Consider the following 22,092-nt stretch of genomic DNA (forward strand, 5'->3'; position numbering starts at 1 on the left):
GGTACCTGAGAGACTTTTCAAAGGAGAATAAGAAGGGGGGGGGGGGGGGGGGGGGTGGACATAGAAAGCCACATACATGCATCAAACCTGCCACGAGCACTATATGTACTCCGTATATATATAACATCATTTTACCACACTCACGATATATACAGAAGGATCACTAAAGTTAGTTTTAGACTGTAGTCGGAGCTATACATGGGATTGTGGAAATGTACAATGAGCTAAACTAAACAAGCCAGTTATATACATGACATCTAATGGTTAGGATTAAGATAAATACCACTTTCATGTAATCCCGTGATGTATTTCCCTCAAATGGCTATAACATTCATCACTATCAGCAAAGTACTCCAAGCAAACCCAACACAAATGCTTCCCACATTTACATTCAACGTGGTTGCATCCCTCGGACTTCTCAATGGTATGGCCACAAATCGGACACCTCTTAACGTACTCCTCCTTACCTCTCCACCACTCTCTTAGAGATGAATCTGGATCTTCCTTGAATTCTTTGTACTTTTCACATGATAAGTAAGGATGGTACTCCAAATGGCATTGAGTACAAGTCTCTGCATAGCAAGCCCCACACACAAAAGGCTCCCCTGTCTTTCCTGGACCATCAGTCTGATAAACAGAAGGACAATCAGGTGAAGGGCAAAATTTGAATTTGCTGTAACTACATGCTACAAATGCTCGCAATGAAGCCATAAAAAGCTCATCCAGCTTTTCAGATGACAAAAGAGATTTCAAATCAACAAGCCAAAAAGGGACGCCACAACCTTCATGGGCACAACAGATAGGGAAGCTATCTATGTTTTTTATTGCTGACTCACATTGTTCCACTAAACATGATCTGCAGAACACATGCATGCAGCTCTCAAGCTGATATGCATCCTCCAGTTCACACAAACAAATCGAGCATGCCTTTTCACTACAAGCATTAGGCTCTCTTAAACTACCACTAACTAGTGCTATCTCATTTACAATCTCCTCCACCATTTGCTTTGCCTCTTTAGTACCACAAATGGAAATGACGTGACGGCGTGTATTAAGAGTGAACTCAGTTTCAGGTACCTTCTCCTTCAGCCCATGCAGGTCTGGGCCAAACCTCTTGACAACTTCCTTCATCAAGTCATGCGGCAGTTCAACTCCACGTAGATGGATCTCTAAGTGCTTATTCATTTGGAGATTAAGAAGGCGCTGAACTAACTTCTCCTCTGCAACAACAATCTTAGCAGAAGGCCCAATCATTCTCACATTAAGACTCTGCCTGTCAAAATATATGTAGATTCTCATTTCTTGTTGTAGGGACTTCATTAATGTGATACCATCTCTAGAAAAGAGCAGCTGTAGAACAGCTGGAGTGAGGCTGGCATGATGGATAATTTTCCCTTTCATCAGTTCTTCCAGTGGTCTTCTCAACTCGGCAACAACTTTAGTGGCTGATGCTGATATCTTCACTCGATAAGAGCCATTGGCATTCCTGTCTAAAGTGCATTCAGTTCCTGTAAATAAAGTTTCCTCATAACAGTTAGACAAATAAATCATAGTGGTTCCACAACTATTTCAAGAAGAATATATCATCACAGTGGTTCCAACTTTGTAATCTCATAAGGGGAAAAAAAAACACCCTAATTTGCTAATAAGCATATTGTCCAGCATGCCTTTTACTCTATATCCTCTTTCCTTATTCATGCTAACATGGATTTAAGATTAAGAGAAAAATGAATAAGGGTGAAAAAAATCTAAGAGCCAAAAATAAAAATATATAATAAAATAAAATAAATAAAACACTAATAGAGGCTTTCGTCAAGTCAAGTTGGAAAGATGAACTCATGAAAGTCAACACAAAAAAAATTGGGTTCTTGATATGAGGCCCCTCGTACAGCATGATAAACCTGAAGTTTGTAATTAAGGTAATTCCTTATTTGAAATATTAAAAAATCAAGTGAATTTGAGGAAGTGATTGATGAAGTTTAGTCCAGCCAACATATAATCGAGTAAATAACACTGGGGTGCATAGCAATTTAATATTCATTGTTCATTAGATATGATTCTGACAGCAATTAAGTTTCTGGTTTTTGAAAAATGCTACTTTCATTTACTTAAGCAAGGAATTTCAGAGATCTCAGCAGTATCACCATATAGAACTGATGATCAAGAATTCAATGCCAGCCATTTGAAACATTGAAACAGTGAAGAGTTCGATTTAGGCAACAGAAAGGGAATGAGTAGAAAATTATTTTGAGCAGACAAGTGAAGTTTCCATGAATTTACACATACCTATTTGACGGTTAAATCTTGCCACCAAGGAGTCAAGATCTCTCTTGATTATAGAGTAGACAGCAGAAGAACAACACACTGAAGTGTAAAATAACCGCTGGCATTGTATTTTCTGCCATGATTGAAAACCAGGTAAAGCCTTTCCTTCAATCTCTTCTAACGCTCTTGCCGCCTCCAAATGTAACCTTCCATCAAAAGTAATCAAAGCTCTCATAAAAACATTCTTGGGCTCTGGGGGAAAGACCTGAACTCTGCAGAAATTAATCTGTGGGGCCCCTTTTGGCATGAATACAGAAATCTCTCTAAAAAGAGCTTCTTCACATGCATGGCATGTTGGATCTTCCACAGCATCTCCCCTGACCAAAAAAAAGTCCATAATTCTTCGATTTGTAGCACTCCTCAATACCTGTAAAATTTCAGGTTCAGAAGCTTCCCGATCAATTCCACTAATCACAACAGAATCAATAGACTTTTCACTACGTTCACATTTTAGATATCTTTCTCCAATCCGCAGATTAGAGAACTGTGAAACCAGTAAGTCAGCGTCATGAGCCATGCATTTAACAATACCAAAGCCTCTGCTAATTCTACGAGGCCATGACAATTTTGCTTTGACAGCGGGAAATGAAAATGCTCGGTCTATTCCAAATGTTGCCCTTGAAAGATTCACTCTAAGCAAAGAACCATCAAACGTAAAATTGTTCAACTCAGCAACAGCCCTTTTGGTAGCATCAGGCGTCAGAAACGTAATACTGCCCCACTTCTCTTTATCTTCTATCTCTGAACCATGAATTACAGATTTATGGACAGCACACACTCCTGAGGCATGACTTTCAAAAAGCAATAAGAGCTCTTTATCATCAATAGCATTGGCATTGGGATGGAATACATCAGCAGTCAAACATCTTTTGTCAAGCTCCAGATGCTTAATTTCAGCTCCAGACCCAAAAAGTGCAACAGGAGGGAATGCACCAGGACCACCATGATACAAACATTTTTCCAAGCATTCATTCTGTAATGATCCTCTTTCACGATCCAAAGCAGCCTTAACATGATCTGAAACCTTTTCGATGTCATCTGAAGAAGTATACAACCGAATTTCATCCTTATCACAGTCAACTTCAACACTGATTCTTTCATCTCCGCAGATACTTCGCAGTCGTGACACAAGACAAGTCAGACCATTATTATACTTCCCGCAGAATTTCTTAAGAAGGGTTTTCCCATTGCCAGATAATGTCATTACTTGCAGCTTTTGACTTGCCAGTCCAGAAACATCAAATAGAGGAGGGAGAGTAAGAGCAGATAAGAGTTCCTGGTTAAATGCAGTCACGCACGTCAAATATTGACAAGACACTGATAATAATTCACCAAAGACTACCCAATCAGGCCTATGATTGAACATCAACAGAGAACAGGCAGGATGAAGCTGCACATATTGCCCTGACAATGCCACTTTATAGCCGAGTTGATCACTACCAGAGTACATTGCCACATTTTCAGCAAGGGAAGCAAGAATGGCCATTGTAAGATTCCTGTCATGCTCCGTGACTCGCTCAGGTGTCCAGCCCCAGTAACTTGGTACAATAATACGAAGTTCGCTTTTAAGACAGCTCTCCCATTCACAGATAGCATCATGGCATCTTTGCATTGCCTTGGCATTAATGCTGTTATCCCAACACCACTGATTCCTCCTCTTTCCCACTGGCACATCCTCCCATGCTTTGTAAACAGAGAGCAGCGTAAAGAGATCACCATGAGGGTGACAAAATGACACCTTAAGACGGTCAGACTTCAGCTTATCTGCAAGGTTACCAACTCGACAAAATATACTGCTGGCATTTGCCAAAACCGCAGCAAGAACAATACCTTCTTTTTTCAGGCCAAAACTGCCACATCCGAGAATTAGCTTACCTAAACGAGGCTCGATGCCCAGTTTAACCAGAGACCGACCAAGGTCAGTCAATACAAAATTACCACTATTTGAAGTGACAGCTCCCAACTGCACAAGATTTCGAATAGCAATATCAATTGCCTCACTGGAGGGAGCATCAATGAAATCAAACTCACAAATGTTTTTTACTCCCAGTGCAATAATTTTCAAGGCAGCAACACCCAGATGTACTCTACGAATTTCAGGTTCTTGCTGAGCAGTCATCGAAGTAAAATCATCCAGAGAGTACAGCCGATAACAGCATCCTGGTTCTGTTCTCCCAGCACGTCCAGCTCGTTGGTTAGCAGAACTCTTGCTGATCCAGCATACTCTCAATACATTCATGCCAGAACCAGGTTCAAACCTGCTCTCCTTGGCCAGACCAGAATCAACAACAAACTTGACCCCTGGAATTGTCAAGGATGTTTCAGCAACATTTGTCGCAAATATAACTTTTCTTTTTCCAGGGTAGTCCTGGAACACCTGTGACTGCTCTTCATATGACAACTTACCATGTAATGCCAGAGGCACTGCATCAGGCACAACCAACATTTCACAAGCCCATTCAACTTCCATGAGTGACGTCAAAAATGCAAGAATGGTGCCTTCTTTCTCAGTTCTATGGATTTCAGTCACCAATCTTACAACATCATATACATAAGGGGCAATGTTACCAGATGACCCAATAAGTGACTGAGAAGTTCCTTCACAGAAAGATGGGACATATTTCACATCAACTGGGAAATTTCTGCCGACCACCGAAAACATTCCACATCCAAAGAAATATTCTGAAAGTTGCTTAGCATCAGCTGTTGCAGACATGATAATGAGTCTCAGGTCAGGCCTCAGAGGAAGCAACTTTTTAAGCATTGACAAGAGCAGATCAGTGTTTAGAGTTCTTTCATGAGCTTCATCAACAAGAATGCAGGAAACCCCATGCAACATCTTGTCATTCATACAGTATTGCAGTAAACAGTGATCTGTCATATATATTAGCTTGGCATCAAATTGCTGAATAGATGAAAAAGACCGATAGCAGCTGATAGCATTATCTTCATAACAACCATAACTCTCTTCTTTAACTCTACGTTCCAGTGAATTTGCCGCAATCTTTCTTGGCTGAGTGCATATTAAAGATCCATCGGCAACTAAACCTGAATCAGCAAGAGATTGCACCAACTGAGTACTCTTTCCCGATCCCGTTTCCCCAATCAATACCATTATCTGCAAAATTAAAACCAAACAATCATAAAACATAAAGGGATGATATAATACACAAAAATCCACCAAAAAAGATGGCAGTGGGATGCTGAGATATGCCTATATGCCAGTTGATAAGACCAAAATGATTTTGTTCAGGTATGGGCAAAACTTAAGCACTGCCCAGCAAGAAAGCATGAGCCATAAGCCATGGACCATGCATGGACAAAGTTTTCGCAGAAGTAGCTTACACGCATGAGGCACAAAGGCAACATGAAAATGGCCAAAGGGCCTTCATTAAAAAGAAGATTCAACTGTAAATATAACTATTCACTCTTTTCGTTAATACTTTCTTCAATTCCATTGTCTTTAATCCAATCTAGATATCACTAGTTTACTACAAAAATTCACAAAAATAAATTAAATTCAATATAATTTATTTACTATTTGCTCATTAATACTTTCATCAACTACATTCTCTATTTATTCTAACCTAGTCATCAATAGTTTACTACAAATTTTACAAAAACAAATTAAATTCTATATAAAAGGTATTGGTGTAATTACTGTAACTTTCTTACATTCCTCAGACTCTAGGACCAAATACATAAGCCCATTCACGTCAGCATAGCCCTCTACCATCTTCACCCATATTCAATCAACAGTTTAATGGTATATATAAAAGATGGCAGATATCCTTCACAGCCAGAGTTTAGTTGTTTTTTTTTTTTTTTTTTTTTTTTTTTGGGGCCTTTTACCTCATTCCTACTTTGCAATTCATTGCCTGAGGCAGTTCTTATCAACATTCCAACCATCATGTATAAGTTTTCCTCCTCCGTTACCAATTTTCTTCATTACTAGATTATTGGGTAAGCATCACTCAAACATGAAACCTATAATCATTTACTAAACCATTATTTTTTTACAGTCTCCTTTGACCACTATATCTTTAATTATGTATTTAGTAAAAATCATGAAAAATTAATATTTTGGGACATACACATCCTTCTACGTATTATGGTTCGTACAAAAATACTTTTGAATTTAACTTTTTTTAATTTTACAAAATATTGATTTACATGTTTGTTTTGCTAATGCACAACTTTGACCATTTCTATCTTTTATTAATCTTCTTTCAAATTTTCAAAAAAAATAGATTTGTTTACACCTTTGACTACTTTTCACGCTTGTTGATGTAAAGCTAACACCATTTAAATCTTTAATTTTTAATAATAATTAAAAATTTATTAGAAGTCTATATTCAAAATATTTACATGAAGACAATTCCAGCAAAATTCCACTTGAACATGTTTCTTCTACTCCCTCTGTTTCAATATTTATATGCTCACATTGACTATAGTTTTAACTAACATATTAAAACAAATAATAACATATAAAATGTTGTTAAATACTCCCTCCGTTTTTAAATACTTGCTCCACTTTCCTTTTGCGGCCGTTTTTGCTCCATTTCCTTATTTGGAAAGCTTTAATAATATTTAATTCATTTCTCTCAACTAATGGGACCCTATTTTATTACTTTTAGATTCTCTCTCCACCTATTTACCTTCTACTAACCTCACTATCTCTATATTTTATCATTTTCTCCAAAATCCCCTAAAACACAGAGCATGGAGCAATGGAGCAAGTATTTAAAAACGGAGGGAGTATAATATCAAATGTTATTAAAACAAATTATATTAATTTAAAGTTTCAAAATATTAACTTTTTTTCTAAATTTTACTAATATTCAAACATATACAAAAAATATATAGGGTCATGTTATTATGAAACAGGGGTAGTAGCCGTAGTACATACCGTGTAATAAGTTATTCACTAGTGTTGGTCAAAACGGAGTAGGGAGATTGGTCACCTGGGTGTAGGGTGTAAGAGCACCTTGGTAGTACACATGTCACATAATGCACCCATGTGTGTTTTATTCTTATTTACTCATCAAATGATGAGCAAAACCTAATACTCCCTCCGTTTTTTCAATGCAATTTAATATTACTCCCTCTGTTTCATAATACAATGGCTCTTTGGGTTTTTATGCGGAAATTAAGAAAATTGTAAGTTCATTAAAACTAATTATTAGAAATACATATATGCATGTGGAGTCAGAAAGAGATAGAGAGAAAGAAAAAGTACTTGGGAATAATTAAAGAGAGAGAGAAAGAATGTTGAAAATTGATGTTAAAAATGCAAAAAAGAAAAAAGAAATGGAAAAAAGATGATAACTCATCAAAAAGAAAATAATAATGTCTAAAGTACAACCTTTAAATAGAAAGAGACATTATATTTTGGTTTGCCCAAAAAAGAAAAGAGACATTGTATTATGAGACAGAGAAAGTAGTATTCTATTTAATGAAACAATTTCAACAAATACCCCCAAAACTATATCTTTTCTTATACTTCGTATATGATTCACAAATACGGGTCAACGTGAGTCAAAAAAGTCTCAATGGGGCACTTAATTAAAGTGAGAGAGTATTGGGTTAGTTGGATGTACAAATCACCGGGTGTATATGAATTAAAAAATATAAAATAAACAGTTATAAATATGCCTTATTGGTGGGGAAATGATTTTGGCACACCCCTGTGTGAGAGCACAATTTTCTATGCTCTTTTCACATAGGGGTGTGCCAAAATCAATAAAGGGCGTGTCAAAATCAATTTCCTTATTGGTGAACACGAAGCTAGAGAAATAAGATTGGTGGAATCTTATAAAAAAACTGTGAGAGACAGAAGAACACTTCTTTTCATGCAGAGTGCAGTGCATACAACAACAAATTGACTCATAAGTTCATAACCATTAAACATGAAAAGACGAAAATACCCTTGTTACCTTAAGGTAAATGTGGTTCATACTTTCTTTGAGGGTATTTATATCATTCTCACACCATGAACAACAGAACAACCCTTCTTTAAAATTTTAACTATACGCAAATTATTTCATCGCTTTTCTAATCCACAACATTCACTTTGTCAATTTTTCTCGTACACCTAACACCTTGTTGTATCTTACGTGTATGTTACTCTATATAACCCAAACTACAGAGTATTCGTTGCGCTAAAAAATAGTCTTGGTTATACAACAGTGACAAACTATACACTACATTACATTGCAAGTTAAAAAAACAGGAGAATAGAGATTAGCTTGAGAAAATTGACCTGCTGAGAACTGATCTCCCGGAGAAGTTCCCGGCGATAAGCATACACAGGCAAACCGTCTCGAAACCGGCGACATTCCCTCATTATCAGATGATAAATCCTCGGCCAATCGAACCCGCCATCATCGAACCAATACGGCGAATAACCTCCTTTACTTTCTCCACCTTCAATGTAACAACGCAAACAACGAACACCTGCTTTAAACTCTTGAATACGCTTAACAATCAACTCTTTCTCACTCTTCAACACCTCCTTCTTCTTCCTATTCTCCTCAAATAGCTGCGGATGTTGGTGTTTCTTCATAGCAACAAAAACCGCTGCAATTTCTTTCTCCAAACTCTGCAATTTCTCCTCCCACTTTTTCACCTCTTCTCCAGAATCCAAACCTCGAAGCTTCGCCAAAAACAGCGGTTTTAACCTATCGTTAACCTCATCAACATCAGACGGAACGATGACGTTTCGAATCAAAATTGGGGTCAAATTATGCTCGCCATTGAAAAGCGCCTCCCAGAATTTAACGACACCTTCGCGAGCGCAAATCCATTGAATGTAATACAGAAGAATGGACGACGATTTCCACTCGAAAACGACGTCGTACGGTCGGAATTTGCAGTGTTTCACCAATACACTTTGAATAATACCGGAATTTCTGTAATTGAAGGTGTCGCCGGGAAGAGGAGAGAGCTTGACGATGAAATTAGGGCGGCGGCGACTGTGGTCTTCTAGAACATCCGGCGGCCGTCCACGGTGGTCATCCGCCGGAGATTTGTGATTCCGGCAAGAATACGACGGAAAATTTGAGTGATTTCGGAAACCTGGGTTGCAAATTCGAGCCATGGGAAAGAAGAGGGAGAAAAACCCTAAGATTTTGGGGAAAAATTTTGAAGGTGAAGGGTTTTAGCTGAGAGAAATAGTGGGTTAGTGAAAGAAAAATTTCTTTCAGGGGCAGAATAATTATAGAGGGGTTTTTGGTTTTGGGTTTTTATTAAGGGTGTGAGTGATTAAATTAATTAGATTTAATTGTTTTTATTTTATTTTTTTTATAGAGATAGTGAAAGTTGGATTTGATGGAGATTATGAGTTGGAAAAGGTTAATGCTTTTTATTTTCTTGGTGATTTGTCGTTTTTCTTAGGTTGTGTACTACCTATAAGAGAGTACTTTTTGGAATCCTTCTAGAATAAGCAATGTGATTTACTTCCTCCGTTTTTTTTTATTGCACCATTAGAACTTTTACACTATTTACTTAATCTTCTTTGACCATCATTTATGATTTATCCATTCGCAAAAATATAATCATGTGGATTCTAGTTAGATTCGTCTCGAAATCTTCTTTTCAAATATCAATTTTTTATAATTTTTGCAAAAGTATAATTGAAGATATTAATACCTAAAAAATTGCATTGGCAAGCGTGAAATCCCTCATGATGCAATAAAAAAAGAACGGAGGAAGTATTTGAATGTTCTTTTGAGTAGGAGGGTAAAGAGAGTTTGTGACATTCAAAGGAAGGGATAGGGAATAGGGGTGAACATAGTCTGGTTTGGTGCGGTTTGAGTTCAAATTAAACCGTAAAATACAATTTGGTTAATTTTTCAAACCATAATAGTATTGAAATCGAACCAAATCAAACCGTAATAATATGGTTTGGTGCGGTTTGGTTTGCGGTTTATGTTAACATGACATTTTTTTTCTTAAATATGCCAAATAATACTACATTAACTTATAATAAAGTTTAAATAATTAGCCTAACGGATTAAATTGTATTACAAATTTACAATAAAAACAATAATTATTATTATTTTTTAATTTTTTAAATATATAATAATTATTTTTATTTATTTAAAAATTATATAAATATTAAAATACGGTTTATTAGTTTACGATTTGGTTTGGTTTATAAATTTTGAAAAACCAAACGAAACCGTAAACCATATTTCCAAAAAATTCGAAACCAACCCGTATTTTTATAAACCATAAACCAAACCAAACCAAACCGCTAAAATACGGTTTGGTTACGGTTCAGACCAAACTGTGTACAGTCCTAATAGGGAAAGTGTCACGGTCACTTTTGGGTCGACCTAGGCAAGGCCGTTGACCACCCCGCATAGGCGCGCAAGGCCTTCGGGATCCCACTTGCCCACGCGAGCAAGTGCGTGCTCGATTCGGGAAGAACGAGACAAGTGAGGCTAGAGTTGCTCACTACCATGTATACGGCTTGCGAGGTTATCAGGGATAACCCCCGAGTGCTTAGACCATGGTGCTAGCAAAGCATAGTGGGTAGTTATCCTATCTGAGTGGGTTGTAGTCAGTGCCTATAAATAGGCCCAGGCATTCATTTGCTGGGCATCGAATTTGGGAGCTCTAGAGAGAGATTCTAGAGAGAGAAACTCCTTGTAATTTGTAAGCCACAAAAATAATAAAGTGTTTGCGTTGTTGGTGCATGTCTCTTACTTGTGTGCGTTTGTTCTTTGTTGCTTGAGTGTTAGGCTGGTGTAAACTTGGTCTAGGCGCCATCACGGGAACCTCCTAAGTTCCTAACTTAGAAAAAAAAAAGTAGTCCACAAAATATCCCGTGACAGAAAGCATGGTGCGCTAATTTAACGGGTTTTTATATAAAGGATCTTGCTAACGAGCGTCGCGGGGCGTTAGATAAGGAATAATTATATTAGTTGAAATAGTAATAAGTTAGGAATGCATGATAAAATCACGCGTCGTTCTATGTAATTAATATTAGTTCTAATCTAATATTTTCATTTTTAGTTCTCTTATCTAACGCCCCGATGGCGCTATCCAATTAGTTCAGTTCAGCTCCAATTAGTTCAATTTAGCTCCAATTAGTTCAGTTTCAATCAGTTCAGTCCAATTCAAATCAGTTTAGTTCAATTCAATTCAATTGTTCTCAGTAAATCGGAACAGGCCCTAATAAGATAAGGTTTTTATTTTCTTCTAGTGTGGAGTGATGGAGGAGATAGGTTTTGTGTTAGTTGTTGATTTTTTTGATTGATTGTGTAAAAAAATTTAAGAATTGTCGATTTTGGTTATGATGCAAAGGTGGAGTAGGATAAGCATGAGATTGTCTTCCTTCTTTAGTAACCTAGATTGCATGCAGAAGATGAACCATGCAACAAAAATCTCGTATATAAACACTTTTCTCCTTCGTTATACATGAAACGACCTTTTTAATGAATGAGGTATCTAACTTTTTTATTTTCCAAATTAGATAAAATATAGTATATATCATAGCATATGGAAGAAAAAGATAATGTGCATGTAATGAACATTCAAAGCTAATTTAATATTCCTTCCGTCCCTTTTTTACATTTCTGTTTGTGAAATTACACGGGAATTAAGAAACTAAGAATAAACAAATAACAATAAAACAAAACACAATGGGAAGTACAAAACATTAAATGATGTCTTTGAGTAAAACAGAGCGATTTCCCTCAATAATGTTGAAACAAAAACAAATTCCCATTATGCACCCATTTAAAAACAGATTCCCAAAATACCGTCCATGTAGGATTGGTATTTGGTTTGGCTTAAAACCGCTAATGTTGTTAATGGTTTTATAAAAACCACTAGCAACATTAGCGGTTTTTTTTTTTTTTAAAGAAAGCAAAGAGACCCGTTATTAATAAAATCAGGTCTATTTGAACTTAACAGCAATAATGTGGGCGCTCTCTTTCCTGCTTTTGGCTAAGGCATGGTTTCAAAAAAAAGACCTCCTTTTTTGTTGACAGGTCTCTTTGCCTCCTTACTTTTTTTCTAAAAAGGCAAGGAAGAAAAGAGACCTGTTAATTGAAAAAGGCGGTCTCTTTTCTGAAACCGCTAATAACAATAGCGGTTTTAAAGCTATAACCGCTATTGCCATTAGCGGTTTTAGGTTGAACCAAATCAAAAGAAATTACACCCAACACCGATCCTATGTGGACGGTATCTCCGGAATTAGTTTCCAAATCGATGCACAAAGGGAATTTATTTTTATTTTAGCAATATTGTGGGAAATTGCTCAGTAAAACAAAGATAGATTAATATTTAATGATGACATGTCATCAATCCTTTACAAAAAAAAAAAAGGACCAATAACATGCTCCTATTGGAAAATTAAGAACTAATCATATTCATCTAAATTTAGGAGTGAGAATAGGAAACTAAGGCCCCGTTCTTTAGAGTTGCTCTGCTCTGCTCTGCTCTACTCTACTGAGCCCTTCTCTGCTCTGCTCTGCTCAAAAGAAATCTGCTCTGCTATATTTTCAAATAAATAATAACAATAATAATTAATATTATATTGATGATAATAATTAATTATTTTAAATAATTATAATAATTATTAATATTAAAAATAATTATTAATATTAATAATAATTAATATTTATTAATCATAATAATAATTATCAATAATAATATTTAATAATTCAAACTATTAAGAATTAATATTTAATAATATTATTAATTAATAATTTCTAATAATTATAACAATTCTTTCAAATAAATAAATAATAATAATAACAATTTCTTTTTATAAATATTTGATATTAGAATCACAATGTATAGAAACATTTTATGTGGGTATTGATTGTTAGTTCATTGAGTTGAATTATTTTTCAAATCTTTCCATACAATTTAAGAATTAAAAAAAAAGAGGTTGTTTTCAAGTAGTACTTTGTATATTATTATTATTTTGAGGGTTAAAAATATATGATTAAGACATATTTATAAGTAAAATCATTATTACTCATTAAATAATTTTATTTTAAAATTTTTGTGAAATGAATATAAGTAAACTGTTGTCTTTTATCTTTATGCTATTAACATATGTTAAATACGGTACACATTTATTTATGTTTTCACTCACCTAAATCAATGGTAATAATAATAATAATAATAATAATAATAATAATAATAATGATGACTTTGTTCCTGGACGGGTAGTGACTGATGCGGCTAATCGAAAGCGGGTCAAGTACGAATCCAGTTGTCAAGCAATTGGATATGGTTTCCTTCCTTTCTCCTTCTATTCTCTTGGGGAGTTAGAAAAGGAGGTTGTTGCATTGCTGAAGCGGATCCAGAAGTTCTCGAAGACTCGGGATATTAGGGCGCGTGCTGCAGCTCATATCTATAGCTAGAGGAGTGGGGGCCCAGATTGTATCCCGACTTCCCACTAATTTTCTATAGGTTGTATAACTTTGTATGTTTTTGAGATATAATAATAATAATAATAATAGTAATAATAAATAATAGTAGTAGTAATAATAGTAGTAGTAGTAATAATAATAATAATAATAACATTAATAATAGTATTAATAAAAAATAATAATAATAATAGTAATAATAATAATAATAATAATAGTATTAATAATAATGTTGAAATCTGCTCTGCTCGGCTTTGCTCTGCTATCTTGAAATCTGCTCTGCTCTGCTCTGCTAAAATTTAATCTGTTCTGCTCTGCTCTGCTCTGCCCAGAAGCTCAAAAGAACAAGGCCTAAGAGTGAGAAAATACGAGTGAGCATTAATTACAAAACAGAAAAAGAGGGATAGCTTGAGATATTTGGAAAAAAAAAATACTTACTAAAAAAGAAAAGGAGGAATGTAATTTTGGAATACCCAAAAAGGAAAGCAAGAAGGTAAAAAAGGGATGGAGGGAGTAATAGACAAATTTTCTTTTTATGAGACACAAAAATAAATGATGATCCATAATTAAGACCCCATTAGTCATGTATTGTATTGATTTGAATAATTTAGGAAACCTATTAGAAGATGTTCTTATATGTGACAAGCCTAAACAATTTGATAAATTGATACTTTTTTTTTTAGGAAAAATTGATAGTTGTTTAGTATACATACGGTACTAAATTACTTAGCAGCTTTCTTTGGAAATAATTGTGATTATCTATAGATTTTTATTTATTTTTATATCGATGTGAAATACTCGATCTATTGATGCAACATGCATTGGATGATTTACAAAAGTATGATTACTTGAAAACTTATTTACACTGGATGATTTACAAAAGTATGATTACTTGAAAACAAGGTAGCGATTTGTCTCTAAATTAAAAAATTACCCCAAATGAATTCCCGAGCCTACGTGGACTATATTTTCGTAAATAAGTTTCGCTGCAACGCAAAATCGTAAATAAGTTTTTAAAAAGCTGTATTATTGTAAATCATCCACATGCATTACAGTTAACGTGATTATTAATCCTTATTAACACAGTGTTTATAAGTTTAGATCATAGTATTTGACAACTTAACATCAATATTGACAACTTTTCTCTACTGTTAGGTTTGTTACACTAATTACCCTCCTTATAGTTATCATTACAAGTATTGCGGTATTCCTAAACAAGTACTTCGTATCAATTTATCAATCATTTTGATTTCAATAGATCAACCATTTTTACAGAAATCAATTATGTACCTATATCAAACAACTAAACAAGTATCAATTTATAATTATCAACCATTTATATTATCAGCCATTTTATAGTTATCAAGATCAACCATTTTTACATCAATAGATAAACCATTTTCATACGTACATAATATTAATAAACTACTTTTTGATTTTATTTGTTTTAACGTACATAATTGATTAGATCATACATTTTAGATTAAATCAACATTGATAATTGTGGTGTATTATTGTTAATTATTGATTTATTTCTACTATTGTAAACTTCCTTATTAGTTATATATGTTTGGAATTTTATTGAAAATCAACCATACCATTGATATATGATATTGTTAGATTAGGTTTCATCAATAATAACTCTTTGTATTTTCTTTGTAATTCTCATTCATAATAATTGGCCCATTAAAATATATATGGACAAAAGGAATACTTGAAGAGCAAGCCTAAAGATGGTTTTGTGTCATGCCTTGTGCGAACCCATGTGTTTTGGGGTTAGTTAGGCCTAGCCCACAAGTTACGTGTCAGGTCGGGTAGAAATTTTCAAAAGGATGGCCCATGCACGACCCAATTTAAACCCATATGCCATCGTGCTGGTTGTGTTAGGCTTGCGTGTCTAATCAAAGTTTCATTAATTTTAGCGTGTTTTGTCATGTGGTGCCTTATTGTGCTACTCCCAGGGTAAGTCTTGTATGTGGCTAGCCACACAGTGTGACTAATTAGTTTATAAGAACAATATTCATTTATATGTATGAGTAACCTCATTTTTTCATCAGAGTAACCCCATGTTGTCCATAAAAGTAATTCAAATTCATTATATAAGTAAAATCAAATAATTCAGAAATAAGTAACCCCATTTGTTCATTTGAGTAACCCCTATTCTTTTATTTAAAAAAATAAAATAAAATAATAATCTAATCTAATCTAATATATATATAAAGGGGAGTTTTTTCCCGAGTTTTTAGAGAGCCAAGTAGGATTTAATTTTTTCAGCGCGCCATGTAGGATAATAAATTTTAGTGGTAGCCAATTAAATACGAGATTATTAATTTCTTTTAGAATTAAATAATTTAAATGACACGTAAGCAAAATTGACGAATGAGATTTTTCAGTTTAAATTAATTAAATATAAAATATTATCTTTTGATATCAGAATTTTATCTAAATATAACAAATTTTAGCACATAAATATGTATAAAAAAATTATTTTAATAAGTGCAAACAAACCGTGCATCGCACGGGCTTCATCTAGTTCCACTAATTTAAGAGAGTAACCCTTGTTTCTCATTCAAGTAATCTACATATATCTTGTCAAAAAAAAAAAAGTAATCTACATACTACCTCCGTTTCTTTTTAGTTGACACGTATTCCTTTTTTTTAGTTGACACGTTTTCTTTTGGGGTAACTTTTTTACCTTGCATTTACAAGCTACCCCACTTGCTTTTTCATTCTCTCTCCTTAATATATGTGTCTAAATCAAACGCGTCAACTAAATAGAAACGGAGGAAGTATATATTAAGGTAACCCCATTATCTTATCACCGTGACCTCTATTACTTAATTAATTGCCTTATATGTGATTATGTAAAGTGGCCACACCATGTGGCTAGTCACATATAAGAATTCTATATGTGGGTGTAAATATATCTCTTTTTAAATTCTATCTCTTGGGACTACAAAGCATCACAATAATATTCCATATGATCTTACCTTCCAAAAAAAAAAAAAAAAAAAAAAAAAAAAAAAAAAAAAAAAAAAAAAAAAACTGTTAGAAAATAAGGTGAATGCCAAATTACCAATTATTGATTTGATTTTACAATGTCCATATAAATCCAAAGACTTGTTAACTTATATGGCAATATATGAGTATGATTGTACTCTTAGTATAGGACTCTTGGCTATATATATATATGTAGGATGTCATGTAAGAAAAGATTACGATGCAATACTACTACTACACTACAATTTCACTCATCCCCTTTTACTCCTTCTTTACTTCTCATTTCACTGATTAAAAGATTTTCTATCGGTAAATATTTAACACGTTATCAGCACCAGTTTTCAGTCAGGTATATTTATACCTACTTCTAAAAATCTATAACAAGTAATACTATCTACTTCTAAAATGTGTTGAGGAGTATGCTCTATAGTTGCCCATATTTGGGATCCTCTATACCAGAAACTCAAACATTTATTGTATTATATACCTCAAAAACAACGGTGAAAAACAATTCTCTTACTTGTAAAATCATTATATCCTCCTTTGTTTTATTCATGTTGTTATATTGTTTTTTTTGTTTGATTTATGCATGTTACATGCTCATCTTTCATGTAAAGTATTGATTTTTAGTTGTTATAATTGCGTAGTAGTAATTCTGCATGCATATTATTAACTAAATTGACAAAAAGATGCAGCCTTTTATACTTATTATTCTTCTTACTTTTACGTACTTTTGTGTTTCTTTCCGTTTTCGAACCCATGATCTTTTTTAAATATTAGGGCTCTCGGACCACTATGGCTTGCATTCCCAGTGTGATAACCTTTTACAATTATAAATATATATATTTGGATCATAATTTTTGTCAGTATATTAAATTATTATATGATATTTTTACAGTTGTACAGAATAGTAACGGATAAACCTACCTCTATAAAAGGCAGATTTTCCCCCGATTTCACCACAAATCCCTTATCCCTTCCTACCTTTTTATCCAAAAATCACCTAAAGTTTTTTCACCCCTTTCTTCTCCGATATGTTCCCCGACGACGGCACCCAAAACACCCACACCTTCACTTTTGAGGAAGATTTAATGAAAATAAAATAATATTTCCTTCTAATTACGGTGCTTGTAGTTTTATTAGTAGCAATATTAATTTTTGTCATTATGTATAAGTAAAACTCACTTATTTTGTCGTTTTAGTAGATTAAAAGCTTGTTTTTGTTTTATTATGTTGGTTTGTTGTTATTAATCGTCATTGTATAATATTACCGTTATCATTATAATTATTGTTACGACTGTTATTGTTGTTGTTTTGCTGTTTTTTTTTTTTTTTTGCAACTAGCATGATTAATTTTTGCTTAATCATATAATTACTCACAATAATAAACCAAGGGGGAGAAAAGAACTATATTATTTATGGTTTATTATTGTTAAATTTAACTATTCTTATTTTATTAACCTAACTATAATTATGGAAGGATTAAACATATGTGTTGTACATAAAATTTATTATTATAAACTAATCATCACTTAATTTGTTGTAGCTAAAATGGGAGACCTTATGAAAAGACAGTTCAGTATCTTAGATTTATCTGGAAAGAAATTTCTGGAATGGAAAGTGGATGCAATGATGAATTTGAAAGCTCAAGGCTTGGAGCACACTGTTAAAGAAAATAAAAGTCCCTCTAGTCAAACAACTGATGCTACCACTTCTGCTATGACAGTTGTAAAACCTATTACTGAACAAGATAAGGCAAAAGCCTTAATGTTGTTAAGGCATCATTTACATGAAGGCCTTAAAACTGAGTACATGATGGTTGAAGATCCCAAATAATTATAGGATTTGCCTTAATGAAAGATTTGGACACCACAAAGGGTGCTCCTTCCTAAGGCATTATTTGACTGGACAAATTTACGGTTCCAGCATTTCAAATCTGTAATTGATTATAATACAACTATACATGAGATAGTATCTATATTGAGATACTGCGATCATCCAGTCACAGATGAACAGATGATTGAAAAAACACTCACAACCTTTCATGCAAGCAACATATTGTTGCAAGAATAGTATCGTGAAAGAGGTTTCAAAAAGTTTAATGAATTAATGAGTGTATTGCTTGTTGCGGAACAAAATAGTGAACTTTTGTTGAAAAATCATAATCTTAGACCAACTAGGTCTTTGGCCACTCATCGTGAGGCAAATGCAACAAATTCTTATCCACCCGAGTCAAATGCTACACGAAGAGGTGGACGTGGAAATTACAACGGTCGTGGAAGAGGCCGTGGAAATTATCGCGGCCGTGGCCCAGGGTCGTGGTAGAAACAATTTTCAAAGAAACAGTAATTTTAAAATTTTTGAAAAACAGAAGGGACAGTTATCTGGAAGCCACAAACAAACTCATTCGAAAGGAAAAGGCACATATTACAGATGTGGCATGACAGGGCATTGGGGACGTACTTGTCGTACGGCCAATAATTTGGTAGACCTTTACCAAGATTCTGTAAAAGGCAAAGAGAAAAATGCAGAGGCAAATTATGTTAACGAAGAAAATGCTCCTTGTCCCAGCCTTGACGTATCTGATTATTTCATGGATAATGCTGAAATTGGAAATGATTTCATCCTTGGAGAAAATAACAATGTTTAGGTTTCCCATCTACTAATGTAACATATATTATGTTTTAATGTATTTCCTTTATGTCCTGTATTTTAAATTTCTAGTCATGTACTTTTAATCCCTATCATCACTAAAATTTTGTATGATATTATTCTAAACTAATCTCAAATTTATTTTATGAAGATATGGATCTGTCTGAAGTTAGTTCTGAATATCAATGCCTTTTGGACAGTGGAACAACACATACTATCTTGAAGGATAGAAAATATTTTTCACAACTAAAGTTGTTTCAAGCAAATGTAAATACTATTTCCGGGTCAGCAAAATTAATTGAAGGATCTGGAAAGGCTTGTATAATGCTTCCAAATGGAACAAAATTAATAATCAATAATGCTTTATATTTGAGTAAATCTCGAAGAAATCTCATAAGCTTTAAAGATGTACGCCAAAATGGCTATCATCTAGAAACAATGACAACAGATCAAAAGGAGTATATATGCCTCATGGCAGAAAAACATGGCAAGAAACATATATATGAGAAATTGCCAGCATATTCTTCGGGGTTATATCGTATAATCACACGACCCGTGGAAATCAATATGGTATCTAACCAGAAGTTATATGACAAAAATTTGATTATTTTATGGCATGATCGTCTGGAGCATCCAGTAACCGGGATGATGCAAAGAATAATAGTACATTCAGTTGGACATTCAATAAGAAATGTCAAAATTCCTCGATCAGATGAATTAACATGCTCTACATGTTCACTTGGCAAATTAATAATAAGGCCATCTATGAACAAAATTGCTACTGAATCTCCAAAATTCTTGGAAAGAATTCAGGGAGATATCTATGGGCCAATTAATCCGGCATGCGGACAATTTCGATATTTCATAGTTTTAATTGATGCTTCTACACGATGGTCACATGTAAGTCTGCTTTCAAGTAGAAATGTTGCCTTTGAAAAATTACTTGCCCAAATTATCAAATTAAGAGCACAATTTCCAGATCATACAATACAGAAAATAAGATTTGACAATGATGGGGAATTTACATCCCAAACATTTAATGATTATTGTATGTCAATTGGAATTGATGTTGAACACCTAGTAGCTCGTGTTCATACACAAAATGGTCTAGCTGAATCACTAATTAAGAGATTACAATAAATTGCAAGACCGTTATTAATGAGGTCAAAATTGCCATCATCTGCTTGGGGTCATGCTATAATACATGTAGCAGCACTAAGTAGATTGAGACCTACAACTTATAAAAGAAATTTTTTATGTCATGCATCGCACGGGGCTAATTTAGTTTACAACTATAGATCACCGCGCATGGCACGGGATCTAACCTAGTTTACCAACATTATTCTACCCGTCAAAAAACAAATCAACATTATTCTAGACGGATTTTCATTTTGGGTATAATTATTAACCCAAATATTGGACCAAGCCCAATATCAACAGTCTTATGGCTTCTCCTAAAAAAAGAAGAGTCCAATGGCTAGCCCGACTCGTTTCACTTTAAGAACAAATCCATCTAACCTTTTGAAACAAAAAAAAAAGTAGTAAAAAAATTAAATTAAGAGGGGAGGTAAAGGTCGAGATGGGACGGCGGCCCTTAAATTGATATGAGTAAGGCTTATGATAGGGTCGAAAGGTGCTTTTTGGAGAGGGTGATGCTCAAGTTTGGTTTTCGGATACTTTGGGTCGAACGTATAATGCAATGTCTCTCTAGTGTTTCTTTCTCATTTAAATATAATGGCATGATCAAGGGCTCCCTTATTCCGTCACGTGGACTAAGACAAGGAGATCCCATATCTCCGTACCTTTTTCTTATATGTGCGGAAGCCTTTTCAACCTTTATTTCTAAGGCAGTGAATGATAAGCAACTAAGTGGGGTTCGAATATGCAGAGGAGCTCCTAGAATCTCTCACCTCTTTTTTGCCGATGATAGTATTGTCTTTGCTAAAGCAAATTTGCAAGAATGCTCTAAAATTGCTGATATAATCAGTACTTATGAAAGGGCATTGGGTCAGAAAGTTAATCTAAGCAAGACTGAAGTCGCTTTTTGCAAAGGTGTGCGTTTGGACCAGCGAAACTTGATTGTGGTAGCTCTTGGGGTTCGAGAAGTAGTACGACATGAAAAATATTTGGGATTGCCGACTATAATTGGGAGATCGAAAAAAGCCGTGTTTGCTTGCTTGAAGGAGAGGATTTATAAAAAAATTGCAAGGATGGAAGGAAAAATTGTTATCTCGCCCGGGGAAGGAAGTGATGATTAAAGTCGTTGCTCAAGCTATTTCCACATACATGATGAGTATTTTTAAAATCCCAGAAGGTCTTATTGATGAAATTCACTCCATTTTAGCTCAGTTTTGGTGAGGTTCGAATGGGGTGGATAGAAAAATGCATTGGCATAGTCGGGAGAAATTATGTCTTCCGAAGTCTATGGGGGGATTGGGGTTCCGAGATTTGAAGTGCTTTAATCAAGCGTTGCTTGCAAAGCAATGTTGGAGGCTCTCACAAGAAGGTAATTCTTTGCTACATGCTATTTTAAAGGCTCGATATTATAAAAATTCTGATTTTTTAGAGGCCTTAAGGGGGTTTGATCCGAGCTATAGTTAGAGAAGCATGTGGGGGGTGAAGTCTCTTCTAGATGGTTTGAAATGGAGGGTTGGGAATGGGGTTTCAATTCGGGTATGGGAGGACTCATGGGTTTGTGGTGAAGGACAACATTATGTGCCAA

The 22,092-nt window shown here is 34.4% G+C and overlaps 1 protein-coding gene across 1 annotated transcript; it reads right to left on the reverse strand.

The window, feature by feature from the left end:
- Positions 1-77: 77 nt before the first annotated feature.
- Positions 78-9,026, reverse strand: LOC145562163 (ATP-dependent RNA helicase DEAH12, chloroplastic-like). Its single transcript, XM_081622353.1, has 3 exons — positions 8,588-9,026; positions 2,287-5,443; positions 78-1,508 (listed from the first exon to the last, which is right to left on the reverse strand). Exons 1-3 carry the CDS (start codon positions 8,888-8,890, stop codon positions 289-291), a joined length of 4,680 nt encoding a protein of 1,559 aa, XP_081478479.1. The 5' UTR covers positions 8,891-9,026; the 3' UTR covers positions 78-288.
- Positions 9,027-22,092: the final 13,066 nt, after the last annotated feature.

The sequence above is a fragment of the Chenopodium album genome, chromosome 10 (genome assembly GCF_948465745.1).
Source record: "Chenopodium album chromosome 10, dcCheAlbu1.1, whole genome shotgun sequence".
NCBI lineage: Eukaryota > Viridiplantae > Streptophyta > Magnoliopsida > Caryophyllales > Amaranthaceae > Chenopodium > Chenopodium album.

What these genes read in the sequence shown, in the direction of transcription:
- LOC145562163 (XM_081622353.1), bottom strand. Translation starts at nt 8,890, where the DNA reads ATGAAGAAACACCAACATCCGCAGCTATTTGAGGAGAATAGGAAGAAG. An exon ending in GGGAGATCAGTTCTCAGCAG is followed by an intron (nt 5,444 to 8,587) that starts GTCAATTTTCTC and finishes TTAATTTTGCAG; the next exon opens with ATAATGGTATTGATTGGGGA. An exon ending in AAGATTTAACCGTCAAATAG is followed by an intron (nt 1,509 to 2,286) that starts GTATGTGTAAAT and finishes CTTTATTTACAG; the next exon opens with GAACTGAATGCACTTTAGAC.